Source organism: Apteryx rowi, unplaced genomic scaffold, assembly GCF_003343035.1.
Source record: "Apteryx rowi isolate R43461 unplaced genomic scaffold, aptRow1 scaffold_12, whole genome shotgun sequence".
Classification (NCBI taxonomy): Eukaryota; Metazoa; Chordata; class Aves; order Apterygiformes; family Apterygidae; genus Apteryx; species Apteryx rowi.
Genome location: NW_020447419.1, coordinates 607,868 through 621,475, shown reverse-complemented (window position 1 = coordinate 621,475; position 13,608 = coordinate 607,868). Strand labels below are relative to the sequence as shown.

At 39.9% G+C, this 13,608-nt stretch overlaps 1 protein-coding gene across 1 annotated transcript in view; it reads left to right on the top strand.

Annotated features, from left to right (window-relative positions):
* Window positions 1–13,608, top strand: part of IQCA1 (IQ motif containing with AAA domain 1) — a 110,467-nt gene that overhangs the window by 20,607 nt on the left and 76,252 nt on the right. Inside the window, exon 6 of the mRNA XM_026087749.1 lies at window positions 9,766–9,971. Within this exon, the coding sequence (XP_025943534.1) occupies window positions 9,766–9,971 (206 nt within the window). The remainder of the gene's footprint in view (window positions 1–9,765; window positions 9,972–13,608) is intronic.

The following is a 13,608-nucleotide window of genomic DNA, read 5'->3' as shown; positions in this document are numbered from 1 at the left end:
GATAAATTAGAAGACCTAGCCATCCATTACTCCAAGCCCATCCCAAAGGAGTCTTGACTTTTACTGCAATAAATATAATTTYGCTTATAATTACAGCTATTTTAAAAATGTGTATATAGCTTTGATATCAAGAGTGCTTTGCAAAAGAGCTAATCCGTTTGAAGTTCTGAATAATGATTTGGGGGAAAATTCAGTCATGTCAGTCTAAAATATATGAAAATATGAGCAACAAAGATAGTCCGGAAATTGCCCAGTCTTTGGCTTAATTCAGTGTGTTCTTCACAGTGTTATTTTCTTTACTGTCTATTTACTGCAGAAAAATTTATCTATGTTTTCTGGAATTTGATTCTATTTCTTCTTTTGCTTGATGACAGAATAGCAGTCTATGTTCCAGAGATTTTTCTTGGCTCCGAAGTAAAACCTCATTATTATTATTATTTATTAAAGCTTAATTGCAGAAACAGCATGATTCCCTCAGCACATGTTTATCTAAATCTCCGATAAATCACAATTTGCAATACTGGCTTAATTTGTGAAAAGAAGCCAGCCTCAGTAAGAACACATATATCTTGATAACTGTATCCTGACCTGTTTCCTGATGTTCCTCATGTTGCTGCCACAATGCTGTTTACTGCCAGTCCTGGCATTAACGCCGTAACCAATGTTCCGGTCCTAGGTCTTGTGTTTAAGCCACGGCAACCACACTGATGTTGCAAGAAAACACATTCAGTTGTCTTGAAAACTTGCACTTGTGCTATCCAAAGAAACCTTTATTTCCTTGCTCTGGCTATTTGACAGTTACAAAATAATGAACTATTATTTCGGTTTTTAAGCTGGCACGTTCTTCCTCTTGTCCGTTTCTGGCTTCTAAATTTTCTTTCATTAAGCAGCACAGTTAAAGGATGCTCTGACCGTTTCATATTGCACCAGTGCAAACCAACTATCGGCCTGGRTCCATAACTGGATGTGTGAACTGGTTTGTGGTAACTGCTTTGTTTCAGAGACRTACAAAATAGCCCAAGCCCTACTAATGGATCTACACTCTGTTCTTTCACTAACAGACTCTCTGAGCAGGGTAGGCCCCACAGGAAGTTATAATCTCTGAACGCAGGCTACTGAAAAGAGGAAAAAGTTTTATGTTTTGACATAAAACGTTAGGAAAAACAGCTTGCAGTCAAAATAATTTATGGCGGTGTAGGAGGAGCCTAGGAACAAGGAAGACAAAAAGACAAAATCCTCCCCAATTTAGGGACTCGGCCTCATGTTGCAGCTTTGAGGCCAGAGTACTCCAAATGGCCTGGACCTTCCCTCGTTCGTGTTTTCACTTAAGGGGCACAAGTAATCAATCCTCCTGCAGCCAAGCACTCTGCATGTTTAAGCAATTTATAGGACTGAGCCCTGGGTGCTTTGGACATGTACACGTGTAAAGGTCCTCGTCTCACAGGTATATCTATTGGTTTACAGTTATGCAGCTTTGACGCTGCTTTATACCATGATTTCAACCCTTATCCAGGGGAAGTTAGTGGCACAGTACATGCTGATCTTCAGTTTTCTCATGTAGCATTTCCGCTGTTCTTCCTCCGTCCATATCCTTTTCACATGAAAGGATCTATGTGATCTTAAATAAATAACTGTTCTCGCCCTCTTACCTCTTTTAAACATACCCTAATTTAGGCATGTTGTCCTGGGTAATGGTTTTATTTATATCTGAGAAAACAGTCTGCCAAACATTTCTTGTTCTTTGAATTCCTGATAGATATATTTCATTTCATCCAGTCAGAAAAAACGGGTATTTCCCAGAATAGCCTTCTGTGTAAACATTAGAGGCTGTGGCTAAATAAATATTACATGGAATTTAGCACACTGTTAAATCCATAAGTAAGCAAAATACAAAATATTTCTGCAACTCCTGAAAGTGGGCAAAAAAGTTACAGTAGTGGTACACCCCGGGTTTGTTTTTACCAAGCATAAGAGTAAAATGTCCTTTGTTTCACTTACAACCTAGATGATGTTTCCAATGTCAGCACAAATAGCTTTATTTCACCATGCGTACATATAAATCTAAATAGTGATAACTAAGCTAGCCTCTTTTCATTACAATTTTTAAACCTGCTTATTTTCTAAATAGTACGATGCTGGGAAACAAGAAGCCTACTTTCTATTGGGCTTTCATTGGCTAGAGTCACACTAACAATTAAATCACTGCCATTCAGAGTCCAAAACATACTTCCCAGTTTTAGTAATGGTTTGACAGCAAGCCCAGGTATAATAGCTGAAATAAACATAACCACAATTATACAAACCTCTATGGTCATAAATAAAAATGTGTTTGTTCTACTTCAAATTTTGTCTTTCTTTAATCTTTTTAATAAATGTTGCATGTCAATATTTATTTACGTATTATATAAATCCATAAAACAGCCACTTTCAATATTTTTCTAACAAGGCCTCTTACCACAAGTGCTTTGTTTGAATGCATATGACAATTACTTTAATTGGCAAAGCCATTGAAGTGAATCATATAGTAGGGAAGCTTTAATGAATGCAATATATTTTGCTTAGTGGTTCCTTTTTGTGCCTAATTTAGGAATTCAGTCACATAATTGATGTGGCCATCACCATTTGCGTACCGTGGAACCTATATGAACAAATACTTCATCACTCAAGAGAGCTCTTTAAAATATATTCTTCCTGCAGCAAGGCAAAATGCATTGAGAAAACAAGAAAGAAAGAACATAGCTAATTCATAGGCTAAACTTTTAAAGAGAATTCGCATCAAAGTTTAAAGTTCAATGCAATAATAGTCGTGAGCAAAGAAATGGACCCCAGTTGCTTAGATTGTGAATCCCTGTATTATTCTGGTAGGGAGTTAGTTGTCTGTGTAGTCCCAATGTAAAAGTGCCACTTTCACTACTGGTAGAAATAAATGACCTTTAAAAACACTTATTTTGCTTAGAAAATAAAGTTCTCYAGAGAAGCAAACTATACTACATTTGAAACTGAGCAACTAAAGCAAAAACCTACACAGCCATGTCTAAAGATTACAATTTTGGATAATACTATTTTTGCAGAACATACACCAAAGACAACCCGTAAAACCATACTGTTTCAGCCATGCTGTTTCAGGTCAAAGAAAAGAAGCTGGCCTGAATTAAGTACCCAGTAATAAAAGCTGCAGTAAATCTACCTTTCAGGCATAATATGAATGTTAGCCTTAAAACATGAAATAAAATGAAATGTATTTATTTCATTGAAATGAAGACTATCTTTCCCTGTAAGTGTAGTCTTAATGGAACAATTGAAGAGCAGTTAGTTCCACAGCATGGGGCATCCTATATGTAGAACTGTAGCCTTAAGCATGTTCAGCCAGCCTGCACACCTCTAAGTGTTTTAAAATGAACAATAAAGCAGTCTGTGTTGGAAAGAGCTGTTGAGCTGACTAAGCAGAAAGGCAGACTTTTTAACCTAGGAAAGAGTGATCTGTGCAACTGAGTTCCTAAAGTCTAAAAGAGAAAGTGTTAAGAGGCTTTCGTCACATCGACTTACCTGGAATGCRTGGGGAATTTCTCCTTCCTTCTACTGACGAGTCTTTCATTTTCATGAAACCTAAATTCTCTTTGGAGGGATGGGGGAGAGGAAATAAAGAGCAGAAGATCAAACAGCTCTCTCATCAGCATACTTGTGACTGATGAGTTGGAATAAAATTCTCTTTTAGACAAATGTCCATTTTGCCTTATTAATTTAAACAAGGATTTTAAAGACAAAGCCCATCAAACATTAGATAAGCATTTTAAGTTAATGGACCATGTAGTCCTATTTTCCCACAAACTCAGGAATCTTCATATTATGTCCTATTTTTACAGCAACATCAATTATTAATATGTATACTTTTGCTGACAGAGGACCACACTAAAAATGTGAGTTTCGTTATCCAGTTCTGGGTCATTAACTGTGAAAAGCTTGTAAATATAATGGTTTATTCACATGGGAAGCCTTCATTAAGATGCATTATTCTACRACTGATGTGGCAGCATTGCATTACCAAGTTCACTGTCTCCATCTAATGTTTGTAATTTGTTTCTAAATGAGTTGCTGTTTGTAGGGCAAGTTAACAAATTTGAATTTCACATGGCCGAAGAAATTTCTTAAAGATGGAAAAATGCTTCTGCCCCCAAGGAAAAGCTATTTATTAGTGCCTTCCTGTAGAATGCCTCCCTTTGATTCAGAACTAGAAACATTAGAGGCACTGAGAGAAATGATGTTAAAAACAAATTGGCTTTTGTCTTCCTTAACGTGCGCATTAAGTATAGATAGCTATAAAAACAGCACTCATCATGCTGTCTCAGTATAACTCTTTAGAGCTCTAGAGCATGCRTGTGGGTGCGTGCAAAGTTGATCTGCAATACCATAATTCACAGGTTCTGCTGGACCTGTTTGGAACCATCCACTTACAGCGGCCATCTGTCTTGGCTCTCTTTCTGCCATTTCTCTATTTTCTCATGCCTCTTCAGATGACCAAAGCCTTTTCTGGCCACATGCTTTCTTCAAAGCTCTGTTCCTTGACAGGAGAACACAAACCCCACCAAGGCTGTTACATAGACTCCATCTCCCTTGCAAGACCCGAGAGGTCCTGAAAGAGGAATTTAAGTTCCTGGGTTTTGCAGATGTGTCCTCACTACTGAGGCAGGCTTTAGAATAGCTTGAACTTTGAAACTGGTGAACTTAGATGAYGTATATTTTTATGACTAGGACAAGAACCCTCTGGTTAAAAGAAAAAGCTTAACATAGTTGCTTTCTTCAATTGCAAAGAAGATGGAAACGCTATTCTCTTAGATTACCCAAGCTATAAAAAACCTTTTTTTTCTTTTAGGGTTTTGTCTCAACCATTTCACACCAYCCATTGCACAGGTCCCTTAGCACTCTTTCCCTTCATCAGTTTGAGTCTTTCATTTGAGAAAAGATGAAAAGCATTTTCCRTGAAAACACATCATAAACACACAACAAACAGTAGAGGACTGATAGCTAAAACAATTGTACARTTATATCATTTTTAAACTAATATCATCTGGGTATCCTGTTGTATCTCTTCAAATGAATAGGCCTTCTTCCACTGTTCATAAGTGTCTATTTTTAGGTTATGTTGCTRAATWAAMTWCMTMAMWYWWRWKTKAKGWAKTTWATCTTCTYATTCCCTAGCTATACTCTGCCAACTGATTCCTCYATCATTCACATCCATAAGTACATTTGAATTTGTTCCCATAGGCCAAGGAAGCAGTTTTTCAGATTGTCTCAATTTTACTTGTTAGCCTGTATACACTTAAGTTCTTTTCATGTTTCCTCCTGTRTCAGCACTTTTTTCCTACAGTTAGTAACCTAAACCGACTGCCTGTTATCTTTTTTCTCTATGGTTCTTCAGTCAGTTTTCATGTCCAGCCAGCTGGAATTTCCTTGGAAAGATCTTGAAACACACCTAGTTCAATTCATTTTTCATTAGCATGACTGCATTGATTTCAAAGTAACAGAACGGAAAGTCAGGCTAGTTGTACATTCACCTGTAATGTTTTATTTAAAATCAAGTATACGTGGCATGATTTTTCACTGCTGTTCAACACTTGTCACCTCTTCCTCCCCCAGAACAGAAGCCAGCTTTCAATTCCTTACATGTGTAGGCCTCCTGGTCTTCACCCAAACAAGGAACGTTACGTATGTTCCACATTAGACTGCCATGAATCCTTCAGGACTCATTTATCACARCCACCTCTGCTCTTCATTTCATGCTCTCCCTCACCCATCTGAGCTGAAGTGCGTGATTGCCAAAACTTTGCGCTAGAGGAGGAGCCCCTGTTTGGCAATTGCCTGTTCATTGCTAGGCCAACTTCAAAGGATGTCATTTGTTATTAACGTGCATCTCTGTTACTCGTCACAACAGCTTGCCAGCCAGCCCGCCCTGACTCCCACTCGGATCAAGTGTCTTTTTGTACCTACCATGTCATACTATCTTGTTGGCTCCTTCCCAACACCTACCCTCTTCCCTCTGAACCCGGCTTATCTAGCCTCCTAGGTTTGAGCCAGCTCCACTTTCCCCGCAATCGAAGCAATCAAACAACAGCATATTTCACATCAGCAACAGCCTTTTCCTCCATGTAAATAAACCCTTTTCCACATGAGTAATGACTATCTTAATCTAGAAAATATTAATAACAAGAAAGGAATAGGGTTAGAAGAGAAGACAGTCTAATGAGAGTATAGTCTTATCACCRTTCTCCCTTCTCTTTCATTCCTTTCTTTTGTGAGTTATTGAAGGTGGGTGACTGGTCTCTTCTTGGTAGAAGCAGTACCTGTTTGTTTTAATAGAACGGTCTTCAGAAATGAAAAYGGGAAAAATATGAGGGACAAATCAACAGAGCTTCTTTCTTTAAGATGTTCTRCAAGGTTATATCTGTACTTCAGTCTTAGGGCTTTGACTGCAGCTCATACACTAACAYGAGCAGATTTATTGATAGCTGTATGGAGCTGAGACAGGTAGCTGCACAAATATTTACTCAGGTCCTTGGCTGGATTTTGCAAACTAGGGCATATTCTGTAGCTCTATAACTGTCAGCGTCTGAGCCAGCTGGTTTAGAGCTACCTRGACTGTGTCCACACCAGCTTTATACCTCTGGACTCATGTGGAGACATAATCTGTGTTAGTTCACTAAGAGATAAGAATTTCCTACTTCTGGCCTTGCTCATGGCCACAAGTTCTTACAAGTTCAGACAGGTCTTACCTTGTCTGGCTTTGGTACTGATGATGAAAGATAGGCTGGTAGCAAATACACAGTGACTGGTAGCTAATCACTGTAGGCTCCCTCAGGAGTCACTGGAGATCAGTTCAGAGGAGGAGCCGAGCAGAGGATGATGGTTCAAGGACGACTAAGTGACTCTATCCCATCTGCACCACCACACTGGCCGTCCTGCTGTCCATTTTGCTCCAGTCGCACACTCGCTGCTTCCCTTGCAATGGCTCTGGCACTCAGCTGCCTCCTTGGTTGGCTGATTCACCTCATTATGCTGGGAGAGATTTAACCTGAGGTGGGGGGGGAKGAAGGGAAAAAAGATAAAGGGGATTATTTTCCACTTCTTAGAGAGCTGAACTGGTTCACTGCAGGGTCAGGGGAGTCCCAGAGCCTGTGCAAGAGAAGGGAGGAACCCCACATCCAGCAGCAGGGTAGGGGCAGAGGTACTGCTCCCTTCCATTGTCAATAAGCTGTTAATTTGACAAGCTATCTCATGAAACCTCACCCTTAACCATTCAGGCTCATCCTGCAGAGCTTGTCTTTCTCCMTTGACTGCAGGTAGCCTTCCTCAGCAGGCTGGCCCCAGTAAGCTAATGATAACATTGGGTCTGTCTCACACTGAGCTGCCTCAGGCCAGGACATTCATCCCATCCCCTACTGCCTCACACCCAAAGGAAACGAGAGAGAGGCCTYCTCTGCCTGTTGGGAAGCCTTCAGCATTCACCACCCCTACCTTTGCTCGTGGAAAAACTCTTCCATTCTTTCATGTGTTCCCAGATTTCTTTCCTGCATCACCTTTCTTCTCATATTGCTAACAAAAACTGCTGAAAAACAGTCCTAAATAAAACAAGCCTTCCTCACCTCTTCCCCGGTGAGCATCTAGTTAGAAAATCYAGTAGATTTTCCTCTATGCTGTAATACAGTATCTGTTCACAGACTTGACTGCGGTAACATACGCAGACAGAAAAATCACATTGACCCTGGCTGGCTCATCTGCTCCATAGCAGCACACATATCAGTACCTCTAGATAATAGTACTCTGATGGGAACTCTAAGAAAAGTGGTCTCTTGAGCACTCCTGTAGCGAAGCAGGTAGCTGAGTGTGAAAATGCCTAAGGGAAGCGGATTTTGTTTCTAGATCGTGAACKGGAAACCAGGCCTCGTGGGTTCTCCTCTAGTTTCCGAACAAAGCAGCATTGAGAAAGCGGCTTTGTGTCTACTAGAAATAGCTGTTCTGAGGTTCCTTTAACATTAAGAAAGKGGACACTGGTACTATAAGTTGAAATGCAAGTAAATAGTTATTAATAGTAGTTGTGCCATACTTGAAAATAGTTGCTGTTGAAGATTGGAAACACTTGGCTTCTGTGAAAACTGAGAAATTAGTGAAGGCAACATCTCAGGGTGATATACCCAGAAACAGAGCATGTAGAACTGCCTCTCCAAAGCAGACCGCTCTCCTCACTTCCTTCYGAATAGTTTCTCACCGGTGGCCTTGACCGGTTCCTTTTCCACGGTGCGAGTCACAGTGCAGATGCGGGGAAGGCAGTGACTTGCTTTCCTGAATGGGGCCTCTGCGCTTACTTTGGATAGTGTGCAAACCCACGGTGTGTGTTTTGAAACCAAATTTGCTTGGCACTTGTTAGTGATTTTTGGAACCTGGTCCAAGCTTGGAAAAACACCGAATAGCAGATCTTAAATATAAGCTGGCCAAACTTTTGATAGAAGCTTTTTTGTCTTTGCAGGGGTCCTTTAGAATTCCCACTTGGAGCACACTAAAAAATACATCACCAGAGCAAAGAGCATTTCAGATCTCAATTAGTCTGAAATGTGCTGGTTTAGGGACAATTTCTATAGATTCTGATGTTATTTTAACTCAAACTAACAAAGTCCTGGGCTTTTGTTCACATATGCTGCCACCTCTATGTGAGATAGTCACTCACTTTGAAGAGTAAAACACATTGCATTACAAAAATTGATCATCATCTTTTCTCTTTTCCATTCATTCTTCTGTTAATTGATTCTTAAATTCAACATACTTAACATATTGTACAACAGTGCATTTCCCACATATATGGAAAATATATTTTTTCTAGAACTGAAAAATAAGTCAGCRCTAATTTACAAATTAATTTGTAAATATGTTTTTCTCTACCTTACAAGTTAGGAATACTTTATAAAACACTGGGAACATCTTAACTTTATCAGCCATTGTAACCAAGAAAATACAAAGTTTCAGACCACCCATACAGATGATATTTTTCATGCTTCTGTATTCGCATAGCAGAAAGACTTTCATTTTCACCTATCTTAATGTACATATGTAAAATCAATCAGGAAGCAGTATCCATTATTGTAAGGCTTTAAACTGGCCTGTAGGATCTTCTTGCCAAGGTTATCAAATCATGGGAAACTTGGGCAGCTATAATTTTTATTACAGTGTTTAGGGGGTTGTTTATTCTTTTATATATTTATAAATATTTATATATTTTGTTCCTCAAGGGAAGTTGATTTCCTAAAGGAATATGACCAGCTGCAACAAAATACCAGGAAACCACTGACCAAACAGTGCATATAAAAATTAAGTGAACAAATTAAAAACAATACTGGCTAATTAAAAAGTACCAATAGGAAGTCCAAACATTTGAAAATTCAATTAAAAAATCTCTGGCACCCTTCTGACATGGATAAAGTTGGCATTTGCAGAACAGCAGCTTTCTCACCTGTCTCATTGAGATCTCAGGATCCCACGCTGGAAGGGTTGTTTTTGTACATTGCAATGTTGTTAATTAATGCCGAAACACTAACAATAGACCATTGTGTGCGTCCAGGCTTTTTTTTTTTAAATGAGCACAGGGCTTTTTCATGGCTTCCCGCAAATAAAATCAGGCTTAAGCTCAGACTCACTGTCAGCCTGGCATTCCAGGGTAYATTAAGTTTTTGTCATTCATACCTGCTGTTTTGAACAGTCTTCTCCCCTTGACATTTTCAGTGCCCACCTCCTCACTTCCAGACAACCAGCACTTTGCTGCTGCATGCCAGGGAAGCGAACGCCCTGCAAGATGAGGTCCAGGAGAGACATGAGGAGGAGTATCAGAAAGCCTTGGTATATGTCAAAGACAGCCTGAAAGAACTGGAGGGACTCGACATCAAAGAAACTCTCCAGGATCAGATCCGCCAGCATTTCATTGAGTGCCGGTAAGAAAAGATAAACACCTACACCTTAAAAAGTCCATTTGCCCCAGAGAGCCTATTTTGCAACTCTTAGAAAAGCAGCTTCCAGGCTTTTACAGTGGTGGTCCCAATCCCCTTTGCAAGCACCATCTGCAGAATTGAATTCCTGAGTGGCAGGACTCCTAATTGGAGAAACTAGCATAGCATGTCACTTCTTACACAGTCCAGCAGGGACCAGAGGTGCTCCTTGAAAGACCGATTGCCAAATCAGGCCCATAGAGATTAAACTGAGGACATGTTCAAATTCCATGTTAGCATGGGTTCTAGCTTTGTAATTATAACAAGAATATTTACAGTTTAGGAACACTAACTTTTTTCCCCTCTCTGAATACATAAAGCTCTAAGATACATAACATGGTCTTCCATGAGGCAGAAGGATAATTATTTGCTAGAGCAAGCATCATCTCACTGGTTACTGCAATGCAGGTTCCTGTTGCTGGTGTTATCCAGCAGCCTATATGAATCTGAAATACGTTCATACTTGAGAGCTGACCTCAAAGACACTCCCTCAAAGGTAACTTTACTTAGTACCGCGGCTGACCTCAGTGAAACACCGTGTCTCAGTAGAGTTAAGCACATACTTTCATGCTTTTAAACCGACTGCTGACACCTGTAGTTGTCTCAGAAAGTTTACTTTAGCTGAAGAAGCTTGAAAGTGGCAATTTTAATATGTAACACCATATCCTAAGGAATATAGACTGCTTACACGATAGGGGTCATTTTTCCAGGATCTAGCCCATGCAGCGGGTTAGTATGTTAAGGTAAAGTGAGAAGCAGGACCTCAAAGTCCCAGGATTTACCAGCCAAGTTTCAGCTACTCTGCAGACGCTCACTTTGTCTGGTTTTATGTATTGAGCTGATTGGTGATGTTGCAGGGCTTGCATTTGTCTTAGGGACCTGTGTCATGTCCATTAATCATTCAGCTGTTTTTTCAGTATRCTGGACCTGCCTTCAGGATGCAGTTTCCATTTAGAAACACAAATGCATTCTGATAAAATCCTGCTCTTAAAAGGATGCATGTTCTCATTCCTTGACTACTTTATCTCTAATCAGGTTTTTGTGGCTCTACAATAGCAATTATTCCTGTAAAAAACAAAAACAAGAACAAACCCATAAAAATAGCAGATTAATGGGTTCTCTTCTTTCTCGTAATTTTGCCTCTTATCTAAATTTGAGACTCTAATATATTTTTTACCACATCTAGTTCTCCTTCAAAAAGGATTCCTGGATCTACAAAACCTCAGTTATTATAAAGCACTTCCCCAGTCCCTAAATTAACCCTGTCCTTAGGTAACAGGTCCAGCCTACACAGTTCTTGAGCTGCCATTTCCTGCCTCTTCCCACAACTCCCAGTGTGTTCTGAGGTACAGAAAGATCTTTATTTCCTTTGCTTAATATTACTAGTCTAATAGTAATTCTGTAACACAGRGTAATCGTGTCCTATTAGCTTGACTCCAGAGTGTGAGGAGAACTAGCTGAAATATCATGTGAACCAATAATGACATTTCTTTAGTAGAGAGGAAGCAGTGTGCCAGAGGATAAGGCTATGCCATGAACCTCCTTAAAAAGGGTGGTTATGAGGCATTAAGTCAAACCCATCCCATCAAGGCACGAGCAGAAGAGCAAACCAGAAAGCCCAGTCAATCCAAATGATCATTTGGAGGATGCTGAAGCCAACRTTCGATCAGGGCAGGCAAAGAGGAATGGCTAAATGGGCTGTTCACCAAAACCCTTGCTACATAATGTATAAGCAAGCTCCATCCCTTAGAAGCTGGTCTGTATGAACTACTCTGAAGACATAAGGGCGGGGGGTGTAAATGCTTAGGCCTTCTTATGCAGTAGTCCTCACAAGTGAAAAGACCACCGCATCATTAAATTTAGATCCCGGGGTGTCCACGGGCCCAACTTTAGATGAGACTATTATTTTACAGAACTGTAGACAGGCGTGGTCAGCATTCCAGTATATAAATAYGGAGTTAAGCTTAAGTTATAAAGAGTTCTTTAACTACTCTGCAAGTTACCTGATGGCAAAGGGACAGTGACAGGCAACTACAGGCCATAACTTCCTCATCCTGACTTGTTGCAGCCAGAGCAGTGTGTGCGATCATATTCCCTGTTACTCCCTTCTTCTAAATTAGCTGTCCCTCATCATCTCTAAAAATCAGTAAGGCACCTTTCAGCCAAGACTAGACAGCTCTTATTGATAAAAGCCATTCTGGTGATTTAGCAGCGTGATAGATGAAATCCCGCCCCGATGAAGTCAGTAGGAGTGCTGCCATCAGCTGCAGCAAAGCCTGGACATCACCCAGTACTTCAGTTCATTTGGTTGAGTGATGCAGGAGTTCMTGGGACAGACAAGTCAGAGCGAGCTGCCTGCCATCTTGCTCTCCATGGGAGGCCTCCGTTTAACTGACCCAAAGAACTTTCCCCACAAACACATTCACTTGCGTCCAAAATAGGTAAAAGAAAAATCAGATTTCTACACGTGGGAAGCATGTGTGTCACAGGGAGCCAAGCGTTCAGCATGGCACGTGCCAAAGGCGCTCCGGAATGCCAGCAGGAGTTGCGTCCTGCCCCCTGCCTGGCTCGCTGAACAGCGGCCCAAATCTGAAGTGTCAAGGTTTACATTAATTATTACCTGCCAGGGTATACTTTGGCTCTCCATTAAGTCTGTCTACAAGATCAACATCTAAATGCAGCTTATAAATTATTCTTTAACTAGGCTTTTTGACAGAGTTTACCATTTTCCATAGTCTATTAAATAAACAGATAGCTAAAAGGGAACAAAGATTCTTTTGAATGAATTTTGCCATATGCGCTAAAAAAATAAACCCAGACTTATGCTTCCCTTCCACACTTTATCCTTCAAGTGGAAAAGGATGTGATCGGAAATACAATTAGCAGGTGTTGTCTTTCAGTACAGCTACTATCAGATTACAAAAACAATGAGCACATATCAAATTTCTCCACTTGTAAGAAGCAGGACTGCTATAAATATTTACCACTTTCTCTGCAGAAGGGAACAGGCATAGCTTCAGTCATTTCAGAATCCAAGACAGCTTCTTATGAAGATAGAAGTTCTAAAAAAGCAAAACAAAGCAAAACCCAAAGGAACAGATTAAATGAAAAAGTTCCAGTTGCTTATAGCAGTCCCTCTGCAGAGAACACAAAATGTTTTTAATATAACTCTCCATATTTCATAACCTTGCTGTCCATCATTCTGTTTATCTCTATTGACTTTTGCAAAGCTGTTCTTATTTGGCTGGCAGATTATTTACATAAAGCTTTCCAGATTCTATTTTGTCTGGTCCCTATGCACCACACTAGAAAAGATTTTTTTGAAAGCTTGAAATAATTAAAAAAAAAAGCATCATGCCATATACCTATAGACCTCCTTTTTATCAAGATAGCCATATGATTTGTAGAACAGGAATACAAATGCTCAAAAATTAACAGCTGCTATGATTATATACCTCTGAATTAGTCTCGATTTTAGTCACCACTCCCACAGATTCCACCCATTTCATTAATATCAGAGTTTTTTATTAAAATGTGACAATTGCATACTTGCAGTTCTAGTTTCCATTTCCAGTACTATTCC